General features: G+C 32.0%; 1 protein-coding gene across 5 annotated transcripts in view; it reads right to left on the minus strand.

The window, feature by feature from the left end:
- Positions 1-303: 303 nt before the first annotated feature.
- Positions 304-20869, minus strand: part of LOC148628493 (uncharacterized) — a 41694-nt gene continuing 21128 nt past the window's right edge. For all 5 annotated transcript variants that reach the window (XM_088588343.1, XM_088588334.1, XM_088588361.1 and 2 more), the window contains 15 exons: positions 18937-20864; positions 18394-18480; positions 18060-18239; positions 17184-17362; positions 16897-16995; positions 16225-16384; positions 15557-15707; positions 14810-14964; positions 12597-12673; positions 11592-11746; positions 10571-10642; positions 9848-9982; positions 7602-7721; positions 5063-5188; positions 304-4765 (listed from right to left, as the gene is read on the minus strand). In XM_088588343.1, coding sequence (XP_088444469.1) covers positions 4371-4765; positions 5063-5188; positions 7602-7721; positions 9848-9982; positions 10571-10642; positions 11592-11746; positions 12597-12673; positions 14810-14964; positions 15557-15707; positions 16225-16384; positions 16897-16995; positions 17184-17362; positions 18060-18239; positions 18394-18480; positions 18937-20864 — 4019 coding nt within the window. In that variant the 3' untranslated portion in view covers positions 304-4370. The remainder of the gene's footprint in view (positions 4766-5062; positions 5189-7601; positions 7722-9847; positions 9983-10570; positions 10643-11591; positions 11747-12596; positions 12674-14809; positions 14965-15556; positions 15708-16224; positions 16385-16896; positions 16996-17183; positions 17363-18059; positions 18240-18393; positions 18481-18936; positions 20865-20869) is intronic.

Genomic DNA, 20869 nt, shown 5'->3' on the forward strand with positions numbered 1-20869 from the left:
AAATTTTGAACTCTATACTGAACTGTATGCAAGTCCCTATATTTCAGTTTGTCAAAAACTTATTTTGTGTCCCCTTTTGTCCCAAGTGAACAGAGGTCAAATTATTAGGGGTTGTTTCATGCAGTGCTTGCAACTGAAGCTCTTACTCGACATTCTATTGAGGTTTCTTAATTTTATTGTTAGGACTATGCTAAAAATTTTTTATTTCTCACATAAATGACATGAAAGATTTGACCTAAGACAGAGATGCAGGATCATGATAACTATTTTAAAATGAAACACCAAAAATAAATACACAAAATGTAATTAATAATATTATTTATTACCATTTACATGTATATAGGATGCTTAAAAAGCACTATATAGTATAAGTATAGCACTGATTAACAATATTTGACATTTTATGCAATATTGACCTATCAATTGTTCCATTCAGTCACTGCAAGCAGGATCTAACAACACTCCATTCTACTTTCTGTTCAGATGACCCTTTTTAAAATCCTCGGGTTTTCTCATTTGAATAATGCATCCAAAATCATAAAAAGTGAAATCTATCTGGCTGTTCAGAAAGGTCATCTGAACAGAAGTTGAATGGAGTGTTGTTAGATCTTACATGCAGTGACTGAATGGAACAATTGATATGTATAATTTTAATCAGATTGCATTTTATGTTTATTATCACAGGTAAATATTGAAAATTTAAAGACTTCAAATGAACTAGAGAGCTTGAATTGCCCACCAGGTGTCGAAACTAGTCTTTATAGTCATCTAAAGCTGGACTCTTGACCCTACTGCACTATTGTCACAAGAATCATTTAATGTAGAACATCAAAATGAAACAATGCATTGTGATGGCAGTCACTTGGTGTTGATGCAATGTGATTTCTGCCCAGTGCTCTGAAAATCAAAGTGAAGGGTAAATGGTGGATTAACTATGACTCTCTAAAGTAGCTGTATGCCTTGCATCTAATCAGTGATATGCATGAATGGATTAACAAGATTCCAGGACCCATAACTCAAACATCCTGCAACAAATCTTTTTGAAAATTATAGCGAAGGTCCATCCCATCATGCTGAACAATTTTACTCCCGCAAAATTTCAGCTAAACCCAACTGTTTTGTTAGTTATTTGCTACATTATGAAATTTGACCCCTATAGTCTATTTTAAGTAAAAACAACCATGTTTTTGCCAGATCAGAAATCTCGACACAAAGATTGTTAAAAATACCCTGCGGATTTATGGAAAGTTCGGTTACAATATGTCAAGTAGTTTCAGAGGAGATGTTTGAAAAAGTTAAGGGATGATGACGACGGACACAAAATGATGATAATAGCTCACACAGCCTTTAGAAACCAAAATTGTCAACACAGGAAGTTGATATTGCTTCAGTCTCAAATTAAATCTAAAAAATCAAAGTAGAATTTGAAAAAGTAGAGGACGGAAGAACAGAACAACACCATGATTACTATATACAGTGTACCTCCTACAAACTCGGGGTATAATAAATAATTCTAAATTTCAACTGTTACAATCTACTTTTCCTGAAGACAGTCACAGAAAGCAAAATAATCAATTCTGATTAACATTATACAGCATTCAGGAAAATTACTTTATTACTTTTTTTGTCTTCTACTGTACATATCCATTTGAAACAGAATAATTGCAGTAAAACGATCTTTACGATCTTATGGAAATTACTATATCAGGTAAATGTCACATATTCTAGAAAGAAACCCTATTGTGTGTGATTATTATACAAATGTACATGCTTTAGAAAAAAATAACAAGATTTCTGAAAAAAAATTCACAAAGAAATTATTAACATTAATCATCCTAAGAATATAATTTGTAATTTTCCTGGGACTACAGCCTAGACACTTTCTTTATAATGAATTTTAATTTATCTGTAACTCCACTGTCTCAAAGGATAACACTTGCCAAAAATTATATCAATTCATTTTTTTCCCAATTTTTTACTTTGTATCACTCACAAAAGTTATTTAATTTATTTTTGTAAGCATGTAAACGAAGAAAGCTAAAGTCATACTTTCCAATGGTGATTCAACTGTGTTAGGTTGAGACATTATGAGTCCAATTAACTCCACCATGTGAAGGGGAGAAATTAAATTTCACTAAAGTGTATATTGAAAATTGTTTTCCATTGTCAATGACAACATGTATACCTACTGAATGAGACATCTCTGATAAAATGTAACCTTTGAAGGTCTTGCTAGGGGGTTCTTCATGTTTCTGGACAACTTAATGGTTCAATGCACTATTGGGGACTATAAAGAGGGTGTCCATGCAAAAATCAGGTAGCCTTTCTCAAAGTTGAATGTTAGTTTTTGATTAATTGCAAGGATTAAAGAAAGCTATATTACATAAAAGATTGACATTATTCAAAAAGGAAGATAACTTTTAATTATTGCTTTGAAAATTGTTAGAATTCTGAGCCATCCATTTTCAATTCAATATTTCAATATTTTAATTTCAATATTCATTATACTTTTTGACTTACAAAATTATACAAGCATTACATTGGAAAAAAATGTGCCCACCATATTATTTGCCTGATTTTACATCAACAGCCTCTTGATATTGCAAATAAAAATACTATGATATTATTTAAAGATGAAAATTAAACTGCTCTTGGGAATAAAAAAAAAAGAAATAAAACCGATTTTTTCGAGATTTGAAAATCTTCAACATGGCAGATTAAAGTTATTCCAAAAAATTGTCATAAATTTTCTAAAACAAACATTGAATAACATGATCCACAGACTTGACAAATGAAAAAAAAACAACTTCCAGTCCAGCAGTACATAACTGACTAAAATAAACATCAGTGAAACATTCAGAGAATGAGTTAATACAAACCCTTCTCTAAAAAGTTTCAATGCCAACCAAACACAATCCATAAAAAAATTCCATATGAGAAGACATTTTTTGGTCTCTTAAGAACTAATAGCCAACAGTCTGTAAAATTTAAGGTCTCTGAGGTTTCTTTTAAGAAAGTATATTATTATCAAACATCAGTTCAATCTTCTTACTGATTCAACCAGTAACTAGAGTAATCTTTCTTGTCAATCATTATTGATTGAAAAAAATAAAAACATCAAAACTTACAGTTGCCTTGTTAAAATACATGTAAATTCAATTTTATAATTCCTTCAAAAAAGCCCACAATAATTCTGGCATCTTTGTTTAGAAGAGCTACATAGTTGTTGACAAATAATCATAGTTGGTTTTTAAAAAAAATTTCTGTTGAAAATTACGTAATAAGACAACTAACAATAATCTGCAGCAAACTTTTCAGACTAAATGGATGGTGGTAAAATTGGTTTTAGTAAAATCACTGATTATCAAAAACTGCCATGGTAACAGCCAAATTGACACTGCAAACAAATAAATATAGAATTACAATCACCAGATTTAACAATTAAATTTTTCTATATAAAAAAATAATTAAGAGGCTGTCCATGTAAAAATCTGGCAGATCTTATGACCTGAGTGGCAAAGGGTAAATTTTATATCACTGAATTTTATGTTCCAATGTAATGTATATAAAATAAGTATGTCAAATAATATAAAGTTTGTTTTGAATCAACAAAGGAAGGCTCAGAAAATTATTCTACTTTCACTAACAAAGCAACCAAATTTTGCTCAAATTAAAGATTTATCTCCCTTCTTCCAATGAAATTAAATGCTTTCTATGTAATTTATTTCTCTTTTATTGTTGCAGTAAATCAAAAACCAACATTCAACTTTGAGAAATGATACATTTGTAATATGAAATGGGGACATTTTTTGAAAACAAAATTTGTTATGTGCCACCCACTGCCTTTTTTTTTTGCAAGGACATCTTAATAAGTGATCATGTGTATCCCGACGGACAGACAGACGAACGGACGGACTAGGGTAAATTAATATGCCCCCCAACAGTTTGTTCCGGGACATAAAAAAGAATTATAATGAAAAAGTTGAGTTCCGCTTTAAAGTGGAAGAAAATTAGGTTTAAAAGTGAAAGAAAATCAGGTATGACTGTATATAAAACTGTTGCTCTGATATTTTATTTAAAGCACAGAAAGAAAAGTCACTTACTTATGTTTGCATATTTTAAAGGCAATTTATGGAGGTCTCAGTTCACATTTTCCTCATTTATGCAAAGATGAAATAGAGAAATGAAGTATTCTTATAATTAAAGACTTAAAATATTGCATCCACCAGAATTGTCATAAAAACGCATTACAGTATTTCTATTACAAGCTACAATATTACAAATCTGAAACAAGTAAGTATTGTGAAAAGTACATCACAGCATAAAAACTTGGCACAAAGAATTTGATTGACTAATTGAAGATAAATACATCAGTTCACTCTTAAATCATTGCACTGTAAACACATCAACATGGCTAACTCCATCTCAAGTCTCTCTGAGGTGGCATAGTCACAAATCTTCTTCACATGTTCTTCAAACCTATGAATGTATTTTTCAAGGTTCAGTAAAATTTTGACATCAGATTTTAAATCCCTGTCTATTTCACTTTTGAACTGTCCTGTACAGTTTTCTTTGTTGCCATTTTCTTCATGGTTGATTGACTTGTTGGTCATGTCCATTGCACTAATATAAGAACTAATGAGAAATGAAATGATTGATACATACTTGGCACATTCATCAGCAGATGTACACTTCATCTGTTGACCTTGACCAAGAACTTGGTCATAAAGATGGCTCCCAGGAATACTTTGTCCTTGACTGTTTTCTGTAATCAAATAAATAATTTTCATCATTTACTCATTACAAGACCTATTTTTGTCTGTCTGAAGTTTGTTTAGTAAGGACTAACCTTTAAAAAATAAACATTAGATTATAACTCAACATTTCAAGGTACAAAGGTTAGCCTATAACTTTTAAGGAATTGTCATATTATCCCATGCAAAAAATATTTGCTTTATGGCTGTTCTAATTTTTGGGTGTATTCATTGAACTTAATAATAAAAAAATCCCCAAAACACAGAATCTACTTTGAACCTTAAATAAATCTCTACATGGATAATACCTTGAGAGCTAGTCATTGCTAAGGGATCATCAGTATATGAAAGCAACAAATCTCTGAGATCATCATTAGCTGCCAAATCCATTGGTGTGTACCCTAATATTGTTTTCTGTTTAAGCAAAACAGAACCTAAAATAGTAAGCAGTCATGCTAAAAATAAACCCATATACTTTTTAACATTACACGTCTAGATAATTACATTTACTGTGCATATCATTAAAATATGCTTAGCTTTTTGGATAATCAGCTTTACATGTGATGTTTCATGAGTTGATGAAACACACCTTTGAGCTGCTTATATAAGCCACACCGCAGGGCATAATCTATGCGGTGAAATGGAGATTTAAGTCGTGAAGAATTTTTAAAAATGGTTAAGTCGCCAGCTTGTGTTCTTTTAAGAGAAGTGAAGTCGCTGTGAAATTTGACCAAAGAGAGATAACTCTAACCCTTCCAGGTAATAAACAACCAAAATGGTGGTAATTTTTGTAACGAAAAGAAAACTTGAATTGGAAGAAGTTCACTTAATTTTCATCGGTTCCAAGCAATCCAGGGAATATTTCACCCATTCTCTTAATTTTCATCGGTTTCAAGCAATCCAGGGAATATTTTACCCATTCCAACGACTTGGATAATGGATAAAACCAGCAGTACTTATTTGAATGAAACATATTGAACTTATTGAGTTCAAAATCAGGAGAAAACAATCACACAAGGTAAGGTACATTTACATTTTGTGTTCCTTGATTTAATTTGTAATTTGATGACAACAATTAATTTATTTACTCAATGAGAGAGTCTTACAGTGATTTAAATGGTTTTAAAAGAAATTAATATTTGGTAGGTTCAGCTCGGATAACAGTTATGTGTATGAGTGCATGTGGGTTTGAAGTGACACTTTGTTTTGATAAGGTAAAAATAATGATAACTATTATCACTTATAAAAAATCAGGGAAATTTATAAGATAATAGACTGCCATTATGGCATATCAAGATGCAGTCATTCCTTTATCAATCTAAATTATAACTATCAATTATCTGAAAATAATCCCACTTAACAATGTACATGTACATGTAAACATACATGTACCTGCATGTTTGTACAGGTTGATTTGTGCTTTGTGTCAAGTACAATACAATTGAACTAATGATAATGTCAGAACAGAGGTGATTTACATGAATTATCTTTTTCTTTTTCAGGAAGAGACCACATGAAGGTGCAGACCATTCTTAAACTTTATGAACATGTTATTATAAGAAACAAGTTCTCAATGACAATCTGATCACTTACTATATTCAATTAAAGTTACTTATTGTACATGAACTTATTTATTTGCAAGTATAGGAAATGGAATTACAGTATTAAACTTAAACATATCTTATTTGTTTATTATTTATTAAAATACATGTCCTTGAGATACAACTTTATATCAATGCAATAAAATATTCTGGCAGTGAAGTATGATTTCTCTCAATTCCAGACTCACTTCTCCCTATCACTCCTGGAAGGGAAAAGTCACTTCTCCCATTCAATGAATCCTAGATTATGCACTGGCCACACCAACAATTAAGTGTACTACTTTATTGATAACTGTGTATAGCCTTTTTTCTATACATATATAAAATAAAACAGAAATAAAACTAGAGGCTCCCAGGAGCCTGAATCACTCACTTGGTTCATTTTTTTTTGTATTTCAGGGGTAATAACTATAAATAGGAGTCCTCCAACAACTTTGGCTCAATTAAGACTCATGTAGGCCAAATCATAAGGATAATTTCATCAATTGAAAGTTTCCTCCATTAATAATAATTTTCAAGATATTGGCTAAAAACTAAAAAACGTTACTTTTTTGCCTTTTAAGGACAATAAATTTATCAAGAGTTCACCTAACAGCCTACATCCAACACTTTTGTAGACTCTAAGCTGAAGAAGGAAAGTCACACTATTTTTCAATATCTGTTATAGTTTTTGAGGTATATGTAGAAATTAGTGACTTTACCCTTGTGGTTTTAAAAATAGCAACAACTGCCATTTTTTAAGCTTGATCTAAATAACCCACACAATTTCAAAGTAAATACCCTAAGAATGCTGGTGACCAAGTTCCGTAATAATCCACTACGTGGTCCCAGAGGAGAAGATTTTTTAAAGAAAAGTTGGCAATGACAGATGATAGAGCTCAAGTGATATCAATAGTTCACATGGCCATAGGCAAGGTGAGATAAAATGAGTAACATATGAAATTTTTTATGTTTCACTAGTGTGTAAAAGTTTTGACCGGTCACACATTTTGGACATGAATCACTAGGGTGCTTCATTGAAAATGCGTTACAATCAATGCTTTTACACTCAAATGAAACATTCAAGTCTTTAATGTATTGCATTATTTTCCTTTTAAATTTGTACATGTGTACATTTCTTGTAATTTTGAATTAAGGATAGGTAATGTACAATATCAAACAGTTTTTCTTTGGTTACTGGTATCTTCCTACAAAAAAATTTGCTTATTTTGCTATTCTTTACTCTATAAAAATTCTATTTACTCACCTGCATGCTGTAAGAGAAGTTGGCATATATCATTCCTATTGTTCAGAACAGCATCATGTAATGGAGTTATCCCTTCATCATTGGCCAAGAGAAGATCAACTTTTTTACATCTAGGACCACCTTAAAATGCAATGAAGAGCTTAAACATTATACCATAGTAAAAATTGATAGGTTCTTACTTAACTCCCTAGCGCAGATCTAAGAGGATTTCTAATAGTGCTGAAAAATTCTGTCTTTTGAACAAATAAAGAACGAAGTCGTAGAATCACAAATCTCCTTTGATGTCGCCAATGTCCTTGTTTGGATTGAATTATACAACAAGTAATGAGATGAGAGTGCATAACCTTGTCTTACATGACTTGTCTGTAATTCAGAAATGTCCATTTACAGAAGAATAATGCAAGGCAATCATAAACATGAACCTTTTCAGTCATGGTAAGAAGTTGCACCTGGTTAATTGAATGATTACTGGTGAATGATCTATGGCAGATACCTCATGCATTTCAGTACAAGAACAATTGTCCAATTGAACTGACCCTGCATTGTACTCGTCTGACATGCTGAGCCACATTTTTATTGTGCTAGCTTACAGAAGCAACATGCTAACTCAATCGGACACATTATTGTGACTCTGAGCCAACCAGTTATCATTCTAACTCCTTAAATACCGCATGCTTGGTGGAGAGGCTGTGGCTACCGATTTTAAAATATTTTGATGTGACTTGACCAGAGATTGAACCCAGGACCTCCTTCACGTGAGGAAACACATTATTTTATCTATGTTATCAAAATGTGAACACACGTTAAGGAAGAACAACTGAATAGGAAAGGTAGCTTCCTATTAGTGAAAAGGAGGGGCGTTGTTATACCTTGTTAATGGTATTTGACATAAAAGCCTATTCTTAATATTGTAATAAATCTGTGAACTGACAACAGAAGAAACAACAACTACTAATTTTATAAACTTTATTGTAGAAAAACCTGTGGAAAAAGAAATTGAATATTAGGTGCAAAATCATCAATTGATTTGTTAGGGATGAGTACTCACATCTACGATATTTGGCATTTTTTTTTTTTTTTTACTAAAATAACATTTCATAGTTCGTTAAAAGGAAATTATTTGATTTCAATAACTTGATATTTTATCAAGATCACGTAATTTGTATGTCATACACTCTTACTGTTGCGAAATGTGTACTTTTTGATCGCAACTTTTCTACATTCATTTCGCTGTCGGCCATGCTGTTTGTGTCATGTGATCAAATATAAAAAATACAAAAAATTGTGAACGTACCCCATTATTATAAGAAAATCATAAGACATGTTGAATTTTTCATTTTTACATTACAGTTGCTTTGAATTGCTATTAAAGTATTTTTTGCGATAACTATAACCAAACCTAAAGGAACTAGTTTTCTTGGAATTAGTACGCGCGTCGTCTGCATTTTGACGCTATAGTCCCAACTTAGCGTAAAGTCAAACTATTAATTTATTAAGCTATTTTTCATAGAACTTAAGTAATAATAAGTTTTTATAACCCATTACTTTAACTAAATTTATTTGTCAGGCAAATTTATTGTCTCTAACTATATAATATAAGGGACTTAAGGATTTTTGTCAGAATTCCTGAGATTTAAGGATTTTTCCTGTCATTTATTGTAATTTTTTATTGGCTATCAGGAATTTTTGAATCCAACTCTTGTTTACTATTGGTTGTCAAGAAATTTTAGAATATATAAATACAGAGAATCTCAGTGTAATGGCGGATAACTCGCAGGGTACTTCTCAGAAGCTGCCAAAATATTCAGAAAGTTATACAGTGTTGGAAGTTGAATGTACCAAAACAGCACGTCTTGAAAGGTTAGTATCAGTTATATAGATAAAATAATTTAAGTTATAATAAGAAATATGGGTTAGATGTTATAAATCCCAGCAGTTATCCCCCACCACACTGAGAATCCAAATGCAATGCATTGTTTAATGTACTTGTTATAAATGACTACATGTATGAAACTTGTGGACCATAATAAAGTTGTTTTCCTTGTTATTGAGTATTTTGCTTATCATAATGATCCTCACAAATGAGAGAGTAAATAAAAGAAGTGTCAACCGAACAGGACCGCTATTGTCATCCGGCGAGCCCCGCTCATGTTACAATATATAGACATGAAACATTCATATTCCATGTTATAGCTGTGTTATAATGTTACACTTCAAATAATTTGTTACTAAATAGTAAAAGTTACCTTTGCTGAAGTAATGATCAACTGTTTTAGCTGGTACAAACTGTAATAATGCCTTGACACACTGAACATGTCCATGATTACATGCTTCATGCATTGGAGTCCAACCAGCATTGTCCCTGATATTTACATCAACTCCTGCAATCATGATTACATATTCATATTCTTAAGGAATGTTTCAAATTTTTGAACAGGTTCTACAAAATTACCTGTTCAAAAATATGAAACATTCATTATAATTTAATTTCAAACGCATGCAAGTTCAAATACTGATAATTGATTTGGGTAATCAAAATGTTATTTTGTTTGAGATTATTTGAATAGCGGAGTGCAGACCAGCAAATTTTATGACATCATTGTATCAAGCGAGGTTATACAAAATAAAAATGCTCAAAGTGAACCAACCAATCAGAAAAGTTGTTACAAATCAAATCAAATTATTTGATGTTGGTCATTATTCTGTATATCTAACACCAATGCTTTGTAGGTTATGAAATCATTTTTTATTATTTTCAAGTGGTACACTGAGCTTTCCTTTTATCTCTGGAAGCTAAGATTAGGAACCATTAGTGCAAATCTAGTCTTATATTATATTGTAAATGTTATATAGTATAATGCATTATTACATGGTCCCCAATCGTAACTTTTATTCCTAAATCACTTTGAACAATTGAAACAGATTTCAAATTCTAAAACATTTTGTTACCAATTAATTATATTAATAACCTGAAACTTTCAGTAAGTTGTTCAACTTTATAATATCATTCCTAATACAGGCTGTATGAAGGGGACCTTCTCCTGAAAATGAAGTTCTAATGTTTACATAAAAATGATTGGAGTTGCATACAACAAATAATGTATTATTATTAATAAATTGTATATGACTACTTTACATTGTCACCAACATCAACAAATTGTTGCAGTAGCTATACCCTAACTTGTACAGGAAGTTGATATTGGACAGCAACCAAATCAATACAACATATTCCTGATCTATATAAAGCCAAACACTCCATCCCTTCTGAAGCGAAATTTTTGAGACAAAAATTTTCTCTATCATTACATACAGTGAAAAATGACTAAGCAGGGTATGACATTAAAGACTGTCCTATTGCCTGGGACAAGTGAAATTGAAATTAGGACAAATAAAAGTTCAGTGATACCTGCACGAAGGACAAATAAATTTCTCAAAGTTTTCAACACGGATTATTTGTAGATGACAACCAAACTTTTACTTTGGGCAAGTAAAATTTTCTTCAACCTCCCAGATATGACAAGGCTCTCAAATAGTAAAAGTCAGTCCCTGCTAAGTCCCAGAAAGTCATATTTGAAATCAAACCTTTGGAGCTAAGATAATTAGGACTGGATTTGGATAGACAGACAAGGTGATTCCAATCATTGAGTAGGGGTATAAAATGGTAGCAGACTAGCAAAATTTTAACCAATTATGAAATTTTAGGTATGAATTAAAATTCAATGAGTGAAACCACACCATTAAAGCCCCCAAAATAGTTAGGTTAGGTGACTCCGGAAAGACCATTAAAAATGACACTGACCCATGGCATTTACATAAATGTCAATAAGTTTTTATATGGTAACCTTAAAAACCTTTAAGTCCAAATTGGAAGAAGAATTTTGCCAAGAGCTTTGTAGATAGATGAGCAAAAGGACAGGCTGAAGCAACACATTGTAACATAGTTGGTGAGTACATAAGTCATAAAGCATTAGTTGCATGTATTACAAATACCTTTACAATTTCTTTTGTTAATAGTTTTAGTCAATTTCTTTAATGTTTTATCTGGAGTATTCCATTGAGATGATGACAGTGGTTTCTGTGGAGTAGAAGCAGATCTTTGTGAGAGACCCAACTGTTTTGGTGTTGATAGTCTTGATTTATTTAATCTGTAAATGAATAACAGAATATATTACACAAACACAATTGTGTGTTATACAATATACCAACTGCAATACAATAGTTTAAAACCGAAACAATCAAAAAAAAAAAAAATACTTAACCACATGAATAACTAACTTTTCTTTAAATAGTAAAAATCTGGTTTGGTTATCATTTACCAGTACTAACATACTGTGACTAACAATTATTCTTCAAGTTCAACCAAAAACTAGAAAAACTGAGAGCACAGCTCATTTGCTAGTGATACCCAGGCTTCCCTCCCCAAATACCATATAGGATACCCCATAAGTGATTTAAGCATTCAGATGGAAAAACAAAATAGAAGGTGCACAATGGCATCATGTAATAAAGAATCTGTAAAAGTTTCATCAGATTCCAAGGGACAGAAGGATGAAAAGACAGACACCATGGTCACTATAAACCTCCCACTATTCAAGTGGGGGGTATAATAAAACATGAATCTGTGGTTCAACTGAAAACACTATATTATGGAAAGCAGTCCTAGTCTTTTACTGAAAATATATCTTTGAAAATTTAGCACTTCAACTAAAACAATTAAATACTGTATTCAGCACAATTGTTATGGATGTAGTAATGATTTTACAATCTTTATGCACTTAACAAAAATGCTTTGGTCAACTGCTGATCAAAGAGTAGTTAAAATCTTTACAAAAATCTTACCAGTTAATCAACAGAAGGATTATTTTACTGCGACTTTTAGGAGAAACAATTCTATAAATGGATTAAATAGCCACATTTTGTCATTTTTATTTCAATTACTACTCTCAAACCAATATTGTCAAATATCTTTTTCTTAGAATCGGGATAACAATTTACCTCTTTTTATGAGGACTTTTCATCAGATCTGCTGGCCTAGATGTCATTTTTGGTAGAAGATAAAAATACTTAGCAACCTTTAAACGAAAAAAAAAAAACAACAAAAAACATGCTGTCACAATTAGAATGCAATTCTTATATACTAACTAAGAACTATAGCTAGCAGTAACTACTAGCACACAAGGTTTAGAAAGTATCCCATGCAAATTTAATACCATTTTAACAGTTGCAATGGAGTGAATTTTAGGATTTATTATTGGCAGGAATTAAAATTTGCATGTTGTAACAAATGACAGGTGTGATTAGTGCAACTACACCATCAAATTTGTTTTAAGGAGGTAGACTTAGGGTAAGGGACATAACTCATGAAATCAGTGATATGTTTGTATCATATTCAATTTCACCACAGCTGTCAAGCATTCATTTGAAACAGAATGAAATCAATCCAAGTCACTTTGATGCTTATATGAGATTTAAGTAAAATGGTTTACACAAGCGTACCAATGATTTGTAAGAGTTATGCCCCTTAACAAAGGTCTACCTCCTGAAACAGCCTTTTCCTGGTTAATCATAATTTGATACATGTACTGTATGTTCCGGACTATTAGTGAAAGTGAAGTATAAGTCAAATATTAACTATAATCAACTAAAAAAACATAGATAAGTGGAATTTCCCAGATTTGTCAAGGGTCAGACGTGTGCATTTATATCATAGGTGTCAGCGGAGATCTGACGAGCGTTTTTTTTTCCTCTCACAGCATATTATTCCAGCAATGTTATCTTGTATTTTTTTTTCTGAATTAAATTAATATCAGTATTTTTGTTAAAGTGTACTTGGTCCACAAGTTCAATTAGTTTTATTGAATAGCGTGTCAATTGCTATGAAGCCTTAGATCATCAGGTGTACGAAATTGTCAAGCATAGGCACCCAGGTGTGAAATTAGCAGGAAAATAGTTTGATGAATAGGTCATAATTATGAGTGGTAATTAATTTACAATTACCTGTTATTTCAAAATACTATTAAAATATAATTGTTACATTCAAATTTGGTTGTAATTAGCCATTTAAATAACACATCAACTGATTATAATTTAGCCCTCATGCGAATGTGTTACGACATACTGTAAATAGGTATAAATTTTCATATTAAAGGACTTATAACTCTTGAATACTTGATAATGTCTTACCAGTAAAAAAGAGCTTTGTTAATGTATCTTCTAGACTTTGTTTATATATTTCAACTGTTTTAAAGTTTTTATTAACATCCTCATATTCATTCTTAAAGGCCCCTTGCAGGTCCGGGTGTTAAAAGAATAGGCCTGCAGCAGCGCTAAGCTTGTCATATAAGGCGACTAAATAGTGCTCAGAAACCTAGCCGGGGGCTAGGCGCTCTGCCCACAGAGCAACTGGGATGTGTGCCCCAGGTGGTGGACTGGGGTACCCCTGGCGTGTTACATGCTGGGGTTGTCAGGCTATAATACGGAAAACCTGACTGCAAACCATAGTGGTGCACCGTATTGGGAAAGATGCCACATTCCTCGCATGTTAAAGAACCCTGCTGTGGTATTCGATAGTAGGAACCTTTGCGCTCCGCCACAGGAGGCTAAATTGCCCAACCTTACCCACCCCCCTTTTTCCAGTGGCAATCAATTTGTCGACTCTATTATCCTTGTGACCCATCCTTTTTTTTCATTTCATGTTCATTTTATCATCCATTTCATGTTCATTGTCTGAATATAGCTGAAATATTGCTGCTCGGACGTTAAACCCCAACAAACAAACAAACAAAAAATCATTCTTAAAGGATGTTGGCTCTGATCAATAATCTTTGAATTTGATTGCCTATTTGACTGTTCGAGTTACGGCTTTCATTGATTGTTTATCCAAATTCTTTAATGAAAGTCATCAGAAATTAAATAAACAGATCTAATAAAATGCACTGTAGATGATCATTTTTCTTGAAAAATCCTTACATAAGTCGAAGTGGATGATAAGTTGAGGCTGACACTTTGCTGAAAAAAAGTATCGACTTATAGTCAGAAAATATGGTATTAAGAAAATAGTTTTTAAGAAAGTATATGTTTATGTGCAAACTTATACAAGATAAGGCTTATGCACAATACTGATAATTCTTCATAGAATAAGAAACTAATGATAAAAGTCGCTCAAAAAAAAAAAAAAAAAAATCCAATATCAAAGAAAGTTTACACACCACATCTCTGAAAGAGATTCTTTCCTTAGGTAGACCCTCAACCAACAGGTAATCATCATAATCAGCCAGTAGATAACAACAAACCCCTAGACAAAACCACGATGGCTGGAGTAACATTAATATCTCCTTCAACACTACATCATCTAACCTGTAGCCTGAAATATGACTGAACTATGTTGAAAACAACAACTACAACAAAATCATCAAATTTTAAATGAAAGAAGAACAAGGTCTATACTACAGACATGATTTTATAAACCACACACAAAAAAGTAGAAATAACAAATTCATAAGAAAACATACAGTAAAAAGAGAAATGTAATGGTAAAATCCAGTTCTGAAAAAGTGATGAACATTAAGTCTGATACTATCTTAATAAAATATCAAAAGTAAAAGAAGAACAAAATTAATGTAACAGATATGGCTACCACGATGAGCCTATGTATACATGAGCAAGTATGTAAGTGATATCCTGATAAGGAAATCATAATTTGAAGTTAAATATTGAGTGCTTACGTAAGACAAAGGCTATCACCATTTTCAAGGAATGTAAAATTTAAGTACAAAGCAATTAAAGAGGCAATCTTTTTAAAGAGAAAATTATCTTGTAAAAAGCGTACTGAATTCTCAAACATACTAGTAGTTGGATAGCTGAAGATTACAACCACAGTGTTTCAACATCATTTCATAAAACTGTAAAGTTTAATGGAAAATTTAAGATAAAATTTGATTCAGACTTTTACTTACTCATAATTTTGGTAATTTCATGTAGAAAGGAAGATACATTCGTTCCAAATATTGCCACATTAGCCGGCTGTTTGGATGTATAGGTCTCCACTAAGTAGCAAAGATTAGCTGCCATCCCATACAGACTTAACAACAGCTTTAACAGTTCACACTACAAAGACACAATAAATCAATATATTTTGATAGAATATTTTCAAGTTTAAGAAAGTACCTAGAACTTCTATTTTCAAAATTATTTTTGCAATATGATTCAACTATATAGATTACATATTTGATCTAACAATAATACCCATTCATAACATGTATAATGTAATTAAAATAGTGTTAAATCTCTATAAAGTTCAATCATGTAGTTCATAGAAATTCAGTTTTAAGGACAAAAAAATGTCCTTCAACCTAATTATTAAGCAATTAAATAAGGTTATCTCAAAATTAAAGTTAAAATAGGGTTAATTGAAAAAACTTATTATTAATACTCGACTAATACTTATGTATTGGAACATGTTAAAACCAAACCTTTCTTAGAATGATAAATGTACAATTCATACAGGTTCAAAACATGTTGAAGGTAATGAAGAAACTTTAGACAATGTACTGTCAGGACAGGTTTACTGTATACAAAGACTGAATATTGTAAATCCTGACATCCAAATGTCATATCTTTTCACCTTCTCTTCATAAGGTATTGACACTGAGGTTACTTCCTCAATATAGCCTAGAAGATCTCGACATCGACTGTTAAAGAAGATCTGGTTTAGTGATGACCACAATAACTGTCCAAGCATTGATGACTTCAGCTTCTGAATGCTACACATACTGTCCTTGTACCTTCAAATATATACAAAAAAATGTAGCTCATACCTAAAGCGGAAACTAACAAAAGAGAAGAAGTTTTAGATATATCAACCAGTGGTCAATTTCACAAAAGGTTTTTAGATAGATGAAGCATTCCTTTCTGTCATTTTGCAAAACCATAGACTTCTATATTTTCAATTAATTAATAGAGTTTATAATGATGTAAAATTAATATGTTTAAATTATCTTAAAAGAATTTTTGACATACAGATTTGTAAGGTAAAATTACAAGCATAAGTTATTGTAAAAAAGCCTCATATAAAAAGATATCAATGGCAGGAAAATTCTTTCAAAGGGGAGACAATTGGCGTACTACAGAAATGTAATGGAAATTTCAGTTTTTCTTTAGCAACACAAGAAAAAGAGTTTGGTGAAGTAATTTTGGAGATCCCTATTTAATTTTTCCACTTACTGATTATTGAGCCAAACTGAACACCTGAACATAGCTTAGACAATTACAGACAATCTGTAATTGAAATACTCACTTATCAATCACAAAGGAATAATTCTGTTCTAGTACAGCTACAAGGAATCTCAGTAAACAAAGTCCATTACGTCTCTGTATGTTCTCATGTATTACATCACTAAATAAAACATAAAAAAATACATTGCATGCTGCTAAAATGTAACAACTCTCCCAAAAAGTAAGTTTGGAAAAATCATAAAGGGGAAAATCTAATGAAAACTGGTCACACGTAAACAACATATTTTAACTACATATGTGTGACAAATCTCTTAATTTGTTTTTGTCTCAACGATTACAATATATTACCTAATTGTATTTTTCACAAAGATCCAGTCTCTGTTTTCACAATAATCCTGCTCAATGGTGTAGGCTAAGGACTCATTATACATGTTGATAGCTACTAAGGTAGTGGGTGGGTGATACTGAAGTACCTTCATTAACACACAGTATGTTCTGTTGGCTAACAACTCACTTGTTTTCTTGTTCTACAGTTAAAGTTAATTACATTGTATTATAATTGGCAATATAAGTATTTATTTGAAATGTCTATAATTTTTTATGACATTGTAGAAGAACAATCGCATGTCTGGACCTGTATCACTTTTATATTTTTCAGGGCAAAAAATTGTCATATTTGCCATGAAAAGGATTTGAACATTTTTAAAATGAATATAAACAACTTGAAGTTTGAAAGTTTTGGTTCAATACTGCAGCAGTCACACCAGGTATACACCCTAAGCATAATGGATACACATACACAATTTAGTGGCTACTGGATTTGCTTTCATTGTTGGTGACACTGGTATACCAAGATGTTACTCTTCTAAAAACTCTTGGTGGCATCAACTTGCTTCTATAGAAGATTTGTATAAGTTTACAACTTAAGTGGTAGAACTGTGTAGTTCTATCACAATGGACCTTCTATCACAATAGACCATTTCATGTCAACTATGGGACAGTCATATACTCCTGTGGAGTATTATATGACTACTACTAAAATTAAGCACACTCATTGACAACCCCCACAGTTAACATTATTTAACACATTTTTCATGTTCTAACATCTAGATTTTAAAATAAACATTTCTTTCAATCTAATCTCCCTTTTAAATGGAGAAAATAAAACTCCATACTTGTTCCCTTACACTAATGGCATAAGCTCTTAACTGTTGTAGTACAAACCATGAGTATTCGTGTCACAAGAAGATTGAGTAATGCTGGATCAGGATGTTTCTTTGCAGTAACACTTGACCTGAACACCTCCAAACCCGCTGCTACAAACTGCTGACCACTGCTTTCATCCAAACATGTCAATATGATGTTAGAAAGACTGACAGAAAACTGTGTGGCTGTTTCTTCAACCTAATAAAGAAATACAACAGGTAGTAAAGTTAGAGATCTGTGAACAAGAAGCTTTAGAGCTGAATTGATTGACACCAAAAACATAAACTTAGATCTTGAAGTCAGACTTTTTTTCAAAATGTTTAGTTTTTTCAAGGCTTACAAATGAAATCACCTTTGGCAATATTTCTCTATCTTCAATTGAAACAAAGGAATTGAAGGTACCAACGGCAGGTAACCAGTGAAACTTGTCATCATAAACCTGTTAAAAAAAAAGAAGTGTTAACTTATTTTAAATGCATCATAGAGACATCTTTGACTACATGTTCCTAAATCGTCAGCGTTCTAAAAATTTGACCATTGAGTAATTTTGCATGAAAATCTAGGACATGATAATATAATTCAATCCCCTAAATATGATTTATCAGTGGGTTTTTTTCCCTCACATTTATAAACTGTACATGACATGAAAAAAGTTTCTCAATCTGTAAATGTTTTCTACTTTAAATTGAACAACTGAATAAAAACCTTGTAACAGTATTTTATAATTACATGTATTACTATAAATAGTACAATTTACATTTAACACTAAAATGCATATGATGAAACTAGAACTTGAAGTGTGTTGAATAGTAGTATAACTTAAATGTACATTGAGAAAAAACATATGCATCAAAATAAATAAACTACTCCATTGTTTTGGCTAATTCAATACTACCTTAATTCTCTTAGTATTTCCCCCAACACCTTCTTCGACATGTATTTTCCTCTTAGTGGATACCTTTGATGCCAAAGATAATGACTCTGAAACATTTACACAGCCTGGCTTAGTATTATCTATTATGGAACAGTCCTTCTCAGTATCAATTAACACATTCTTAACAGGATCCATACTATTATGAGCAATATTGTCTTTCCTGTTACAATCAAATATGTCTTTCTTGTTTTGTTCAATAAGCCTAGCACTTTTTGTTTCCACTTTCGTTTGCACAACCTGTTTTTGATTTTTAGACTGGAAGAATTTCTCCTTATCCGACAAAACTTTACTATCTACCAGTTCTACCTCTGATTTTGAATCTGAACTTAGTATAACTGATTTCTGGTCCAATTTACTTTGATTTCTAAAAGTTGGTTCATAGTTCTCATGCAATATGTTACTACCAGTCTTAGCATCAGCACTACAAGTCTTATTTAAATTGATAGAACTGGAGAAATCAACTGTGTTGGTCTTTTCAGTTGAATTTTGAATGGGTAGTTCAGAAATACTATTGTTATCCATTTTTCTGGTCATACTTCCTTCCAGTTTTGTTGATAAAGTCACAGGAGTCATTTTATTTTCTATAGTTAAGTTGTCTATGTTTCCCACTTTTTCTTGTTTAAGAACTAAATGACTTATCGGAGATATCTTTTCAGACACAACAGCTGAGGAATCTTCATTTGCATTGCTAGTTTTGAGAATTGTTATTTTCATATTTCCAGATGTCTTTGTGGAATTTTCAGTATAAAATTTTGACCTTGTGAGTCTCTCCTTTCTAAGTCTTAGACTATTTCTAGGTGTAACCTTTCTTATATTTTCCACATATTCACTGAATGCTTCTAAAGTATTACTCTCATTTGAAATTGAAGCAGAACCAATAGGTGTAGATGTTTCAATGCTGGCCTTTTGGTCCAGGCTATCAGGATTGTATTGTACTTGTATACCTTCCAATATCGATCCTACCAAAACAGAGGTCTTATGACTTATTGGAGTATCAGAAACTTCTTCAGGAATATTAATAGAGTTCTGGTTACTCAACCATCGGGTTTCTGTATCAGGTGTCATCAATCCTGAATGCTGGGCTACTAACTGATGCTTACTTTTTCTAACAACTCTTCTGGCTGATTCATTTGTTGGGGTAGCACTATTAGTTTCTGTCTTGTCTGACTTAAGTAAACATTTCCCATTTGTTTCCAGAGTTGTCTCTTTTTCTGGGGTATTGCTTTCAGAAGACTGAGTAGATGAAATGTTCGAACTTTGTCTAGTAATTCTTTTAGTAAGTTCATCAGGTGTATCACTTCTTGATGATAGACTAGATGAAAATTTGGGGCTATGCTGGCCAATTTTGATCTCCATTTCAGTTTCAGTAAAAGGCACATTAATGCTTTCTTCACTGTCATTTTCTACACAATAACTCTCCCGTGCATTATTCTTAAATGATTGTGTAGACATCCTTAAAGTCTTTCTTGTAACTCTTTTCTGAACTTCCTGTGAACTATTATTTGACAAAGATGTTAAACTTCTTTTTGATCCCACTGCTACATAATCAGGAGTATTGCTTTTTGATGATTGAGCTGAAGACATTTTCTGAGAGTGTCTGGTAACCCTTGAAACTGATTCTATGTCTGAAGTATTACTTCTAGATGAATGAGCAGAAGGCACAGTTGAACTATTTCTGGTGACCCTTGTATACGATCTAATATCAGGAGTACTATTCTTTGATGACTGAGCAGACAAAAAACTGTGTCCAGTAAGCCTTCCACTATCTGGAGTATTGGTTAAATATGACTGGGAAGACAAAATGTCTAAATCTCTACTTGCATTCCAAGCAGAAATATCAGACTGGTCTGACTGACTTAAGGGCAGAAAGCCCATGAAGTCATCAGTTCCTGAA

Source organism: Perna viridis, chromosome 1 (assembly GCF_037379345.1).
Source record: "Perna viridis isolate PV_CMFRI_1.1 ecotype Kerala chromosome 1, ASM3737934v1, whole genome shotgun sequence".
NCBI lineage: Eukaryota > Metazoa > Mollusca > Bivalvia > Mytilida > Mytilidae > Perna > Perna viridis.